Source organism: Trichomycterus rosablanca, chromosome 6 (assembly GCF_030014385.1).
Source record: "Trichomycterus rosablanca isolate fTriRos1 chromosome 6, fTriRos1.hap1, whole genome shotgun sequence".
NCBI classification, from domain to species: domain Eukaryota; kingdom Metazoa; phylum Chordata; class Actinopteri; order Siluriformes; family Trichomycteridae; genus Trichomycterus; species Trichomycterus rosablanca.
Genome location: NC_085993.1, coordinates 45,488,689 through 45,503,052, shown reverse-complemented (window position 1 = coordinate 45,503,052; position 14,364 = coordinate 45,488,689). Strand labels below are relative to the sequence as shown.

Sequence of the window (14,364 nt, the reverse complement as noted above, 5' to 3'; positions counted from 1 at the left end):
CATGGTCAAGCATGGAGGTGTGTCAGTGTTGTTGTGGGGATGTTTTTTTGCTGCAGTAATTGGTGATCTTGACCATGTAACTGGCATAATGGATTTACAAAGATACCAAGTTGTTTTGAGGACGAATGTTATGCCATCGTTTGTAAAAATGAACCTTGGTGACATTGGGCTTTTCAGTCAACCAAAACTTAGTTAAGGAATCAGTCCTGGAATATCCTGGAGTTGCCATCTCTGTCTTTTTAAAGACAAGTCATATGTACATTTGTAATTTAGCTTGACCCTGTTGGAAATGACTACTAGTGGACAAAACTCATATTACTTTTGCATACCAGAGTACCAATTTGTATTTCAATAACCAGCATGTAGCTAATTATTATATATTTTTTCTGCTTTCTCTTTACAGGTCAGGTGTGGTCATGGGGGGACGGAGACTATGGGAAACTAGGCCGTGGGGGCAGTGATGGCTGTAAGAGTCCCAAGCTGGTAGAAAAGCTGCAGGATTTAGACATAGTGAAGGTGTGCTGTGGAAGCCAGTTCTCAGTAGCTCTCACTAAGGATGGCCAAGTGTACACCTGGGGCAAAGGAGACAACCAGCGCCTTGGCCATGGCACTGATGAGCATGTTCGCTACCCAAAACTGCTGGACAGTCTACAAGGCAAAGATTTCTAAACCTATTCAGTTTTTTCTCATTATTTGTTGATTTAGTGAAGCAAAATTGATCCCACATTGATTCTAAATGTGTTTTCTTCTGTTGCCTCACAGGAAAAAAGGTAGTAGATATAGCAGTGGGATCCACACACTGCCTGGCCCTTACTGAGGATGGAGAAGTGCACAGTTGGGGCAGTAATGATAAACTGCAGCACTTTGATACGCTCTTCTCCAACAAAAAGCAGCCGAAAGCCCTACCAGGCCTCAACTCCAAACATATAGTGGGCATCTCCTGTGGCCCAGGCCAGGTACTACAACTTTACCTGTGTTATGCTTTAGAAAGGACATCACTTTATGAAACCAACTACATGCCTGTTTATTGATACCCTTGTCTCTTTGTGTTTGTTAGAGCTTTGCATGGTCCTCATGCTCAGAGTGGTCAGTGGGTCTGCGTGTTCCCTTCGTGGTGGACGTGTGCTCCATGACTTTCGAGCAGCTGGACCTGCTGTTGCGACAGATCAGCGAAGGCATGGACGGTAGCTCAGACTGGCCTCCACCTCAGGAGAAAGAGTGTATGGTGGTGGCTACGCTTAACCTGCTCCGACTACAGGTCAGTTACTGTGCTAACTGTGAGAAGAATGACACACTAGAAGAATTCCACTCTGTGTTTCTGCTGGTGTGTTTTTTATGGTTTAACCAACAGTTTTCATTTGGTGCTCTGGTGGCACCAACAGAACAAAGCAACAAATCCATGCGGTGACACTCAAGGTAGCACAGTGACAAGGAAACAATTTTAACAAAATCTGTATCTTGTGAGCTGGAGAAACCTTAAATCTATGATCTAGTTGCTATTTCAACACATTTTATATTAAAGTACAATGCACAAAGATGGAAAACATGGTCTTGAAAGCGTAAACCCTGGACCCTTGAGCAATAGAAAAGCCAATATGGTCCGATGAGTCACCACTTTCACCAGTTTTCTACATCTGGACAGATTTGTTTTGGGGCAGAGTATCGGCCACATCAGAATAACCCACCAACACCTGATAAATGGAGAAAACCCACCAATCTGTGATTTGCCTAACACATCCTGATGGAATGCCCCAAATACACCAAGGAAGGTCAACAAGTACACATGCCTGGAACCGTAAAAGAAATTCTTACACAAGACAACACAGGAACAGTGTTTACCTAGTTTGCAGCCATAGAAATAAAAATGAAAATATAAAATAGCCCAAATTATAAAGACAAAATAAAAGAAGCAGACAGAAACGTAATACCTATTTTGCATTAACATGGCATTAAAATCCAAATAAATAAAAAAAATACACTTTAGTGGCAGCTGTTAAGTACACAGAGGGACACACAATTCTACAGGATTTGGTAAAACTCATTAGTTCCATTGATTGCTCCTAAAGGTTGCATAATAGCCAGCAAATATGAGGCAACGTTGTATATGTGTATATAACAAAAAAAGACTTTACTGTATATCTGCTGCCATTATGACCCTAAATACTAAAGTCATTTAGAGCCAGTAATTAGAGGCTTTTTCCTCTTTCGTATTACTGTATTAACTTGATCCTGTTGTTTTGTCTTGTCTGCAGCTCCATGCGGCGATCAGTAATCAGGTGGACCCGGAGGAATTGGGGCTGGGCCTGGGCAGCAGCCTGCTCAACAGCCTTAAGCAGACGGTGGTGACGCTGGCCAGCAACGCCGGGGTGCTGAACACAGTGCAGTCAGCCGCGCAGGCTGTGCTCCAGAGTGGCTGGTCAGTGCTACTGCCTACTGCTGAGGAAAGAGCCAGAGCTTTGTCCTCATTGCTGCCCAACACAGGTAAGGCTTACACAACATTTCTGCTCATGAGGCTGAAAACATAATATGATATTTTTTTTATTTAGCACATTTTCTTTTTAAGAGTTGTGACTGGAAATTTTATTTACATTAAACTCATAAGTTTCTGCTTTCTTAGTACAATTAACAGGGATAGAAGTGACTTTTTGAAGGGTTCAGAATTCCAAGGACTGATACTGAGCTTGACACACACCCACACACACACAGTCATGTTCTGGCTAACAAACTGACCATTCTTGTAGAACATTTAATAATAAACAAGTTTGGTGTGGGAAGTTGGTCTAGAACTGGGTCACTGAGCAGAGTTAGCCTGAAGGGGCAGTAAAGGGAGGTATAAATAAGGAGGTAGGGCAGACAGTATCCACCCTTCTCTTCTGTAAAGGCCTGTGAGTGTTTGCATTATGAGATGAGTCCTCAGCTGAGTAATAAATTGATTTTTTGCTTTTACTATTACTCCGGTTGTCTGTGTCAATCTTTAAGGGTTATTTTGAATTCCCACAACAGAGTCTATTTGCATTGGCACTAGTTGGTTTTCACTCCTTAATTACATACTAAGACAAAACATGCAAAGTGAAAAACTTGCTTTCTTATTTGAAAGACACAGAGCTACACAGATCATGTGTGTAAATCAGCTCACACATTTCTGTTGCTTCTGTCAAAGTAGCATTTTTTATACCAGCAGAACTGGTTGTAAATGAGTAAATGTAAATGCCATTTTTTATGTTTGTAAATGATCTGTAGCACATGATACATAAATGCACACTGCACTTACACATAGCACACACTGTAGCAAATAGAAGCAAATAAAGATTCATGTCTTTGCATGGATCATAAAATACATCCATTTAGCAGATATACCAAGTTTTTCAGCTTTCTGGCCTACATTTGCATTAACAAAAATGTAAACGCTAGTCAGATGCTTTTATAGTAGAGGTGTCTTGATTAAGACTAAAGTGGAATGCACATTTGTGTTTGGATCAGCCTCTAATCATGAGATGACTGTGAGTCCGGGTCGGCGGTTCATGATTGACCTGTTGGTGAGCAGTCTGATGGCGGATGGAGGGTTGGAGTCTGCCCTGAATGCTGCCATCACAGCGGAGATTCAGGTTAGTGTGCATTTATTCAGCACCCATTTTATTATTTATTTAGATCAGGAATCCCACCTCAGAAAAGTGTTTGTTTGGAGAATCATGTTTATTTCTCCCAGGAGAGGTGTAGAAAAATAGCTGAGAATGATGAAAAAAGTCATGTTATTTCATATAATAGAGTTAGTAACAGGAAGGTTGTGTGTTTGTTTACTATGAACTACTACTATGAACTTGTTTACTATGACTGTGCTCACTCAGGATATTGAGGCTAAGAAGGAGGCTCAGAAAGAGAAGGAGATTGATGAGCAGGAAGCTAATGCTTCAACCCTGCAGCGCTGTCGCACCACTCTTGATAAAGACCTAATCAACACAGGCATCTATGAGTCTGCCAGCAAGCAGAGCTTACCACTGGTCCAGCTCGTTCAACAGCTACTGAGGTACTAAACAGCCCACTTTGCTTTGGAACTTAAGACTCAGTTAACGTAGACAATTTTGTACAAGAATTAGCTCTAGAAAAACTCATTGGTCTATAACACATGTGCATACGATTACAGAGGGCATGGAATTATAATGCTTCTTGATTTTAGTAATAACACAAGCTAATTCATTATACTGTACACGAATAATTCATTGTACATGAATGTCATGTTTTAAACACATTGTTCAACCATTTCAGAGAGCTTTAAGCCTAAAATCTGTTTTGCTATCCCGCTGATTGTAATATGCATTGTGTACTTAAATTTCTGATGTTTTATTTGTGCATTTTCCTTATATGTTTTTTTATATATATTCTTAAAATAGAGGTATTGTATGCACACTGAATATGATCACTTTAATCACCAAATAAACAAAAAAACACTTTTATCTGTGTACTTTTCTGTGTAGGAACATTGCCTCACAGACTATAGGACGTCTGAAAGATGTGGCACGCCGAATTTCAAACTGCCAGGATGCAGAGCAGGTAAGTAAAGAGCGCTCTGCTTCACTGGATCTGCTGCTGCGCTTCCAGAGACTGCTGGTCTGCAAGCTGTATGTGGGTGTCCATGGTGCCACCGGAGTAGGAGGATACTGTAAGTAGCGAAGCTATATATTTACATTTTATTATACTTTAATTGCTATTAGGTATAATAATGGAATCTCCATGGTTTTATAGAGGAGTGCATTTTTGGTTCTTTTTTCAGCTTTAACCCATTCAGAAATTCTTGGAGTGGGCTCTTTGTTGAAAAAGTACATTGCTTTGCTGTGTACACACATCTGCGACATCCTACCTGTGGCCACCAGCATCGCATACAACAGCCACCGGCACTTTGCCGAGGTGTCCCATGTCATCGAGGGAGACCTTACTGGTAAGTACAGGACTCATAATGATCCAGATTCCAGAATGCATCATTGTATTAGATGTGTAAAAACAAGTAGGTTTTGAGAATATCATCAGCATGGCTGCAGTTTGCTGATGTAAGCTGATTAATAAAAAAAATGTAGACCGAGTAGTAGGTTGGAAATTCTGCAGATATTGTTAAACTCAACGTACATTGCTTTTTTTTTTCTCCAGGTGTCTTGCTGCCAGAGTTGGTGGTGTCTATTGTATTGTTGCTGACTCTGGATGCAAGTCTGATGCAGGAAACTGGCTCCATCCCTTTGCTGGCTGGCCTGCTTGAGCATGTGGATCGCTTTAACCACCTCGCTCCTGGCAGTGAGAGAGATGACAATGAAGACCTGGCTTGGCCTGGCCTAATGGGTATGTGTAACTGTCTGGTGCATTCTTGCTGTGGTGAAATTCACTATGACCAATTGTTTGGTGCATTCTTGCTCTAATGAGCTGAACTATAACTAACTGCTCTCTGAATGAAAATATTGACACAGGGTCTTTCTTCAATGGGCCGAGCTCAAGGAACAACGAAGAGGTGTCGCTCATCCGCAAAGCTGACTTGGAGAACCACAACAAGGACGGTGGCTTTTGGACAGTAATTGAAGGGAAAGTTTATGACATCAAGGACTTCCAAGCTCAGTCTCTTACTGGAAATACTATTCTTGGTAAGCAGCTTGAATTAGGAGGGTGAAAACTGATGTTCAGTTAGCATTTTGTTCAGTTCATTTTTTTTTTATCTTTAGCTCAGTTTGCTGGAGAGGACCCTGTGGTGGCGTTAGAGGCAGCGCTCCAGTTTGAGGACACTCGAGAGTCCATGCAGGCTTTTTGTGTGGGCCAGTATATGGAGGTAAAATCTGTTTATTTACAGTTCCTTCCTAACCTTTGCATATTTGCAAAACCCTGTTTGCTCTTTTAACTCGTATTGACTCAGCTATGTGTTCAGCCCAACCAGGAGACTGTGACAACACCAGATCTGAGCAGCCTGTCCTCACCCCTGATGGACACTGAGAGGAACTTGGGCCTGCTGCTGGGCCTTCATGCGTCCTATCTGGCATTAGGCTCGCCACTTTCACGCATGGAGATCGAATGTGCCAGTGAGTTTTTTCTTTCGTAGAAGTCTTACAGTGCCATTTACATTACAGTGTCAGCATTATCTTCATAGAATAAAATTAATTAAATAATTAAATAAAACTAAGCCATTGCCCATGACATGACCAGAAGTATGTAGACACCCATGTTAATTAGTAGATCATTTTATTTTAGCAGCACCAGTTGTTAACAAGTATCCAGCAATGCAGTCTCCATTAAAACATTGACCGTCGATTAGGTTGTACCAAACAGCTCAGTGACTCCTGATACCGTCTGCTTGACACCCATCTTTGCCAAGGAGGGACACAGCCTAGAACATGTCTACTCCACCACATAGGAAGCCAACAGTGGCATTCTTACAAAGAGCAATGACATAAATGAAGGACCATGCTTCTTTCTTCATATTCTTCCCCTGCTCATGTCAGTTAGAGCAACCTGGGCACAAGGGCTGTTTATTGTTTATTTATACAGCACTGAGCCAGGTGTCACTTTACACGCTACCATTGAAGCAAAGATTGTGTGATATTTTTGTCTGTGTAGTGTACCTTGGATAACAAGCCACCAGCCACAGCGATAACATTGTTTCCTTTTAAATATACAATATCATTTATATATCAGTGTTCCGTATCAGTGATTTGCTCTAAAATCAATAGCCTGTTAGTTTTAGTTTACACCCTGTTTGCTTTGTGTTGTCAGAATGGCTGCAGTCATCAATCTTCTGCGGGGGTCTTCAGACCAGTCAAATCCACTATAACTATAATGAGGAGAAGGATGAGGACCATTGCAGCTCTCCAGGGACCACAACACCTGACAAAGCCAAACTGTACTCCCGCAGAATCACCCTTAGTGACCATGCACAGCCATTCTTGCAGGCGATCGCTGATAACACTACCCAGGACCACACTGTGAAGGTGCGCTCTCTCTCACACACACAGACAGACGCATATGTAGACATGAACCGAAGTGTGCACGTGTACAGTTGTGCACAGCTGTAGTCTGCTAATCATTTGTTTAAATCGGGGGCTGTGAAACCCTGCTCAACCATTTATGGCCTTCCAAGTATTTCCCAGTTTTTATTGGCTACGTTTGCAATCACTGTTGGTACTTCAGCTCATAATTAAGCATATTTAGATGAACCAATCAGCTGTGAGAGAGCATGATTGTAGGTTCTGGCATTAAGTGAGTTTGCAAAATGTGAAGCACAGGATATTTGATAATGAGTGTCATGTTTTTCAAAAAATGGACAACATATTTCTTTTTCCTCGAAGTAAAACACAGGCCAGTAAGATTTTCTTTTGAAGAAGCCCTTGTCTAATCAAGAATAAGCAACATTAAAAGCCACCTCACCACCACTCCACTAATTTGATTGCACAGCAAGCTTTTTTCACACGTCCCAAAAAGAACCTGGACGGTATGAAACAATGCAAGTTATGTGGTGAGTGGACCTATCGCAAAGTGACTGAGATGTGAGAAGTCTGATATCAAATTTAACAGCTGTTTGTATCATCATCTCTATGTATTAATTATGCCCATATTAGTTGACTGTGTGTGAGATCATTGTAGTCTGCTGCCCTTGATCTAATCTAATCTGGCTCCCCTGATTTAAAGCAACAGTCTCAGGTCTTTGTCCCCTTCATGATGTCCTGCATATTTGTCACAGTTAATTGTTTCAGACTTTTATCTCCAACTACAATTAATGTTAGACAAAAACACTTTTTAACCACAAAATACAGTTTTGAACTGACTTTTTTATTTAAATAAAAAGTGCTGCTGGCCATGTGTGAAAACATAATTACCCAATTTCATTGACCAGTTAATTTAATTCATACATGGATTTTAACTGGACTTATCACATCAGAATTTTTTACATCAGAAACACAGCTGTATATTACGCAGGCCCACTAGTGGTGGGGGAGTGGGATGTAATAGGCATCCTGTCTAGATAGATAGGCATCCTGTCTGGATTGTGTTACTGTATTGTGGCCAGTGATTCCAGGGAAACTGTAACAAGAAAATGAAATGGGGGGGGGGGGGGGGGGGGGAATACAAGTTCTTCTAGTACCCCCTTGTAACTTTTGTTTATATTTCAGGATTTTTTGTGCCAAATTGAACGGTGCTGTAAGCAGTATCATCTCATCACACCCATCACTTTCCCGCCAGAACACCCTGTGGAAGAAGTGGGCCGTCTGCTACTCTGCTGCCTTCTTAAACATCAAGACCTTGGTAATCTAGCAATTTCCACTGAGAACACAATTCATTCAGTGAGGTGAAATGTTCCAATATAGATTTTAAAAGTTTATTGACCTGTTGTACCATATACATTTTGTGGACAAAAATATGTGGCCATCACACCTATAAAAGTGGTTGTTGGACATCCTGTTCCAAAAGACATTAATTGGCTCCATTGTGGCTATAAAAACTGTGTCTTGTAGTGTGTCTGTGGGAGTCTATGCCCATACAGCAATTCAAGCATTTGTGAGGTCGGGCACTGATAGATACCAAGACAGTGTGAAAGCATGTAAATGTCTGAAATGTCTTTGTATTGACATTCACAGAAATTAGGGGCCAAGCCAAAACCCTGAAAGTCACTGACAAAACTCAATTTGTCCAACAGACTCAAGTCTCATTCATTCATTGTTCATTACAATGTGTCCACTGCTCAAGAGTCCAGTGGTAGCATGCATTACACTGCTCCAGTCAATGCTTGCCTTTGCACATTGTAATCTTATGCTAATGTGCAGCTGGTCAGCCTTAAAAACCCATTTTATCAATCCCCCAACTCACAGCTGAGTTTGTTAACAATTATTTATAATTTGTTTAAAATTGCATTGTTTTATATATCACTTATATATCACAGTATGTGTGGCTAAAACACCAGATTTCAATCATTTTGGCTATATAGTGTAATTTTGAGGTAACTGACTGATAGTAGAATAATTCTCTATGCAGGTCATGTCGCCCTCTCGTTGGTCAATCAATGTACCTTGGCTGTGGACCAGGCGAAGCAGAGGTCCCTCCCCAAGTCTGTGATTGACGTGTGCCGAATGGTGTACCAGGCCAAATGCTCTTTGATCAAAGTAAGATTTTCAAACTTGATGATTGATTCTCTTTAGGGTTATTTTATCTGTAGAACAGTTGTCTGCAGATGCTAATGATCTCTAAAGAGAATACTGCAGTGTCGTACAGCAGTTTTGGGTAGTGACATCATCATTCTTCTTTTCCGTTTGCAGACCCATCAGGAGCAGGGTCGATCCTATAAGGAGGTTTGCGCTCCTGTGATTGAGAGGCTGCGTTTCCTTTTTAATGAGCTGCGGCCAGCAGCCAGCAATGACCTGTCCATTGTGTGCAAACTAAAGCTGTTAAGCTCACAGCCTCGCTGGAAGATGATCACCCGGAAGCTCATCAGAGAGCGCAGGAAAAAAAGAGGTACGAAAAAGAGTTCCTGTTTATTTTAATGTGCATCTACAAATAAACTTCTACAATGTATTACTGACAGATTTTAATCCTTGACCAAAAAATTTAGTAATTTAATTGGAGTAAAGCCTGAAATGACTAGATTAAGAGATAAAGGGGAAAATTCAGGAAAAATGTTGAATGCTCCTGTGGCTTTCTTTTCTCAGTACCTAAAAAGTCTGAGTCTGCTGATGTAGAGGAGTCTAAGCAAGAGAGGGATGGGACCAATGAGGAGGTGCCTCCACTTCCTGTCAGCCCCACACCTGTGGATAAGAAACAAACTGTGAAATCGCCTAAGGTACTACTCTGTTACCACACCTGCTGTGCTGTGTCTGTCCCATTCCTTTCTCCACTACATATCTATGACTGTATGCACTACACTAGATAGACAGATTAGATAGATTCAGCGTTATTGTCATTGCTCAGTGCAGTTACAGAGCAACAGAATGCAGTTAGTATCTACCAGAAGTGCAAATAGTAGCATTGTGCAAAAATAGAACATCAGTAAACTTACATATCCATGATTAATATAACAATGTTTGTTTGTTTATTAGGATTTTAACGTCATGTTTTACACTTTGGTTACATCCATAACAAGAACGGTAGTTACTCATTACACAAGGTCCATTGTGGGAGGAAACCGGAGCACCCGGAGGAAACCCATGCGGACACGGGGAGAACATGCAAACTCCACACAGAAAGGACCCGGACCACCCCACCTGGGGATCGAACCCAGGATCTTCTTGCTGTGAGGCGACAGTGCTACCCACTTAGCTATCGTGGTATAATAATGTTAACTGTAGTTAATACATATGTGGTATTAGGTCTATATACATAATAATAATAATAATAAGCATAGGAATTGGAATACTAGGTATGTGTTATAATAACAGTAATAATAATATGTAAAATAAGTAGCTATACATAGGTATATGAACATATAATTATTCAGATATGTGTGAGGTAGAAAGTTTTATGTAAAGCGCAGGTGCAAATAAAAATAAATGATAATGAATAATAAATAATAGGTCCAGTAAGTCCAGGGTGTTGCACTCAACTATTACCTTCTGTACTCCTCAGCTTAATGTTGCATATGTTTGTCTTTCTCAGGAATATTGGCAGCCGCTGTTGAACACAGTAGTGAATGTGCAGAAGTATCGCTGGCTGAAGCACAGCATGCAGGGCGCCTACTCCCAGTCCAGCCTTATGGGCACCGTTGTGGAGTTTGCCCTTAAAGAGGAGCCACTCGATGTGGAGAAAATTAGGAAATGTCTCCTTAAGCAGGTGGAGTGACTAAGATTTTCATCATATTTAATCTTTATTTGTTTATATTGCCACGTTGGGGTTGTTTCAGTGTGGAGAAATATCCAGCACCAAATTACATCTGGTCACTTGGAGTTTCATGGGGTACTGGCGGGGTGACAGACCACTAAGTTTGTCTAAGCTGGGTGTAGCTTAGACTGGTGTACCTAATGAAGTGCTTAGTTAGTGTACATTTGTTTATTACAGGAAAACATTTTGGTTGTTTTCTAGATAGATTGGGTTGATGCAGTTTATTTTAAGAGAAGAATACAGATTTATGTTTTTTCCTTTACTTTCACAGCTGGAGCGTGCAGAGGTGAGGCTGGAGGGTATAGACACCATGCTGAAACTAGCATCCAAAAGCTTCCTGTTGCCTTCTGTACAGTATGCCATGCTCAGCGGTTGGCAAAGGGTCATCCCTGAAGGGCCCAATATAGGGTAAATGCTTCCTACCACAATCACTTTTTTGGCTTGTTAGGTTTTTGCTTCTGCAATGATACGATTATGCATTATTCCTTTCATAAATTATATTTATTTTTCACCCTTTTTCCCCAATCTGGTCATTTCCAATTGCCGATTGTAAGTCTGCTGCAGCTTACTACCTTCATTCTGGCCAAGGAGCGTGCCTGGTATACCATCACATGCTCAGTTGCTTTTTTATTGCCTGCCATTGTTAGCTTCCCTTGCAGAGCTTTATCACGTACTGAGTGCCATGCTACTTGTATACTAACATGCTAGCACACCCTTGTGGAGTATTCAATCTCACTAGTTCAACTCTTAGCACTGTGAGACCCAGCACTGGCTGGTGATACGAATTGGCCGCAGATTGGAGATGTGTCGAAAGGAACTGTGCAAAAGGAAATTGATTTGAAATCAGGAATTGGAAACAACTAGATTGGGAGAAAATCCAGAGTTAAAAATGGTCTAAAATTGATTCTCATAAAGGTGGCAAAAAAATCAATACAAAGCACTGATTTTTAAAAAAACGTTCTCCTTTGTAGGGAGCCTTTATCAGACTGTTTAAAGGACGTGGATCTCATTCCTCCCTTTAACCGCATGCTGCTGGAGGTAACTTTTGGAAAGCTTTACACCTGGTCCATCCAGAACATTCGCAACATCCTGCTGGAGGCCTCTGGCAGATTTAAAGAACTGGGTAAATATTTTTTTTTATATGACCTGTCATATTCAGTCAGATTAAAACAGCTGTTCAGATTGATTTAAACCTCCTGTAAGTTTAATGCAGTACGGTTAAAACTCTCATCTGTCTCCTCTGTTTAGGAGTGCAGCTTGTACCTCTGCAAACTATCACTAATGAGAACCCAGCAGGCCCCAGTCTTGGCACTATTCCACAGGCTCGATTCCTCCTGGCCATGCTTCATATGCTGACTCTCAAACATGGAGCCAACAGCCTCAGTCTGCTGCTTAACTCTGGAACCTTGGCCCTCACACAGAGCGTCCTGCATCTTATTGGTTAGAAGCTTAACTGTATAACTGAATCTTCTATTTTCTTAGTAAACTCCACACAGAAAGTGCAAGTATGTGCATTTTAGATAATTAAACATGATGCCAACCAGATTTAACAAAAAATGCATTACATCATTACATCTGGTAACCTTTAAAAATGCTGTGATGGCCATCACACCAACTCCATAGTGACCTTTTTGTTGCTGCAACACTAACTGTTAATATCTTGTCGGGGATAATTAGAGGGAGATAGGAATGTTTTTCCACATTTGTTAAAGCTCTCTGTAGGACTGTGAAGGAAGTATGTGAATCTGGCCTTGAATGCAGTGTAGCCATGTTGATAGAAAAACTGTGAGAATATAAAAGAGAAATTAAGAACAATATTGGTACAGAACCATTTAAGAATGGTTAGTTACCTGAGTTAGTCAAGTCAAGTGAAATGGATTTGTATAGCGCTTTTTACAATAGGCATTGTCTCCAAGCAACTTTACAGAATCCAGGACCAACAGATCAACAACCCCTGTTGAGCAAGCCGAGGGTGACAGTGGCAAGGAAAAACTCCCTTAAAAATACATGAAGTAACCTTGAGAGGAACCAGACTCAGCAGGGACCCCCATCCTTCTTGGGTGGCCTGGAGAGTTAGTTAAAGTTATGTATTAAGAGGGTCAATTACTGATCACATGGGTAATACATGCATGGCATAACTTTCCTTTTAGTACAAGTGATTTCTTTTTAATGTTTTTTTAATGTTTTCTGTTTCTTATATTAGATAAAACATACAATTTATTTCATTTGACAATCTAGGGCACTGTACAAATGTGCAAAATAAATGTGGTTGGAACAAATGGAGTTCTGTTTTCTACAGGTCCTAGTTCAGACAACAGTGAGGAAGAGCTGACCTCTGGAGCTCATGGAGGTTCGGCGACAGTGCTGGAGGAATCCAGAAAGGAGACAGCTCCCATACCTCTTCCTGCCTCCGGCCCTGAACTTGCTGCAATGATGAAGATTAGTACCAGAGTGATGAGAGGGCAGGACTGGAAGTGGGGTGATCAGGTACGCAACAACTGGTCTTTTAGGATTTTCTAAGCAAATAAAATGAAAGATCTTTGCCCATTTAGCTTCTTTATTAATGTCTTTGTTAGCTGCCTAGCTAACTGCTGCTTGTGTGTACGGTTGTACTGTAGGATGGCCCGCCTCCAGGTCTGGGCAGAGTGATTGGTGAGCTGGGTGAGGATGGCTGGATTCGTGTGCAGTGGGACACCAGCAGCACAAACTCCTACAGAATGGGCAAAGAGGGCAAATATGACCTGAAACTTGCCGAGCCCCCTCCTGCCACCCAGCCTGCTGCTGAGGACTCGGACACGGAGGATGACATTGGTATGTAATTCAGTACTATTTTTTTTTACTGTCTTGTTGTAGAGCAATGCTTAGTAGTGTTTTAAAAATGTGTTAACCCATGGTTTAGCAGTTGGGTGGAGTAGCAGTTGTTGGCTTTGAAACTCTCAGAGAAAGCACCCCAAAGCCCTCACTCTCTCACACAAGTAGATGCCATACAATAGGAAGATTTAGTGGGTTAGAATTTGTGACAACACAATTGTGAAAATGGGGTTTGGAAAATATACAGTAGTGTTCAAAAAAATAGCAGTCCAACACCATTAACCTGATAAATCACTGTTTTTAGTAGAAGTGATATTTCTACATAGCAACAAATTCACTTGAAAGTGTAGTAGAGTAATGAAAACAAAACAAACCCAACAATTAGGACATGCATGCTGTTCATTCTGAGTAATCGAAGCATTGATTGAAAGGGGGTTGTTCAAAATAATAGCAGTGAGGAGTTCAATTGGTGAAGTCATTCATTCTGCAGAAGAACGGGTGTCAATTTTGGCCCTTATTTAATGTAGGAGGGTGGCAAATGTTGCACAGGTTGGTCATAGCTCATTTCCTTCTGAAATACTGGGTAAAATGGGTTGTTCCAGACATTGTTCTGATGAACAGCGTACTTTGATTAAAAAGTTGATTGTAGAGGGAAAAAACATACAGAGAAGTGCAGCAAATTATTGTCCTTAAAGTGACAACCAAAACCTGAAAGACGCAGAA

General features: G+C 41.0%; 1 protein-coding gene across 6 annotated transcripts in view; it reads left to right on the top strand.

The window, feature by feature from the left end:
* herc2 (HECT and RLD domain containing E3 ubiquitin protein ligase 2) overlaps nucleotides 1-14,364 on the top strand; it is a 77,737-nt gene that overhangs the window by 22,052 nt on the left and 41,321 nt on the right. For all 6 annotated transcript variants that reach the window (XM_062997973.1, XM_062997970.1, XM_062997972.1 and 3 more), the window contains 23 exons: nucleotides 404-655; nucleotides 763-956; nucleotides 1,058-1,258; nucleotides 2,253-2,481; nucleotides 3,481-3,605; nucleotides 3,846-4,024; nucleotides 4,473-4,657; nucleotides 4,769-4,933; nucleotides 5,140-5,325; nucleotides 5,451-5,621; nucleotides 5,700-5,803; nucleotides 5,900-6,050; nucleotides 6,742-6,956; nucleotides 8,136-8,268; nucleotides 8,995-9,122; nucleotides 9,276-9,471; nucleotides 9,666-9,796; nucleotides 10,609-10,782; nucleotides 11,102-11,238; nucleotides 11,802-11,953; nucleotides 12,079-12,270; nucleotides 13,130-13,317; nucleotides 13,449-13,641. In XM_062997973.1, coding sequence (XP_062854043.1) covers nucleotides 404-655; nucleotides 763-956; nucleotides 1,058-1,258; nucleotides 2,253-2,481; nucleotides 3,481-3,605; nucleotides 3,846-4,024; nucleotides 4,473-4,657; nucleotides 4,769-4,933; nucleotides 5,140-5,325; nucleotides 5,451-5,621; nucleotides 5,700-5,803; nucleotides 5,900-6,050; nucleotides 6,742-6,956; nucleotides 8,136-8,268; nucleotides 8,995-9,122; nucleotides 9,276-9,471; nucleotides 9,666-9,796; nucleotides 10,609-10,782; nucleotides 11,102-11,238; nucleotides 11,802-11,953; nucleotides 12,079-12,270; nucleotides 13,130-13,317; nucleotides 13,449-13,641 — 3,981 coding nt within the window. The remainder of the gene's footprint in view (nucleotides 1-403; nucleotides 656-762; nucleotides 957-1,057; nucleotides 1,259-2,252; nucleotides 2,482-3,480; nucleotides 3,606-3,845; nucleotides 4,025-4,472; nucleotides 4,658-4,768; nucleotides 4,934-5,139; nucleotides 5,326-5,450; nucleotides 5,622-5,699; nucleotides 5,804-5,899; nucleotides 6,051-6,741; nucleotides 6,957-8,135; nucleotides 8,269-8,994; nucleotides 9,123-9,275; nucleotides 9,472-9,665; nucleotides 9,797-10,608; nucleotides 10,783-11,101; nucleotides 11,239-11,801; nucleotides 11,954-12,078; nucleotides 12,271-13,129; nucleotides 13,318-13,448; nucleotides 13,642-14,364) is intronic.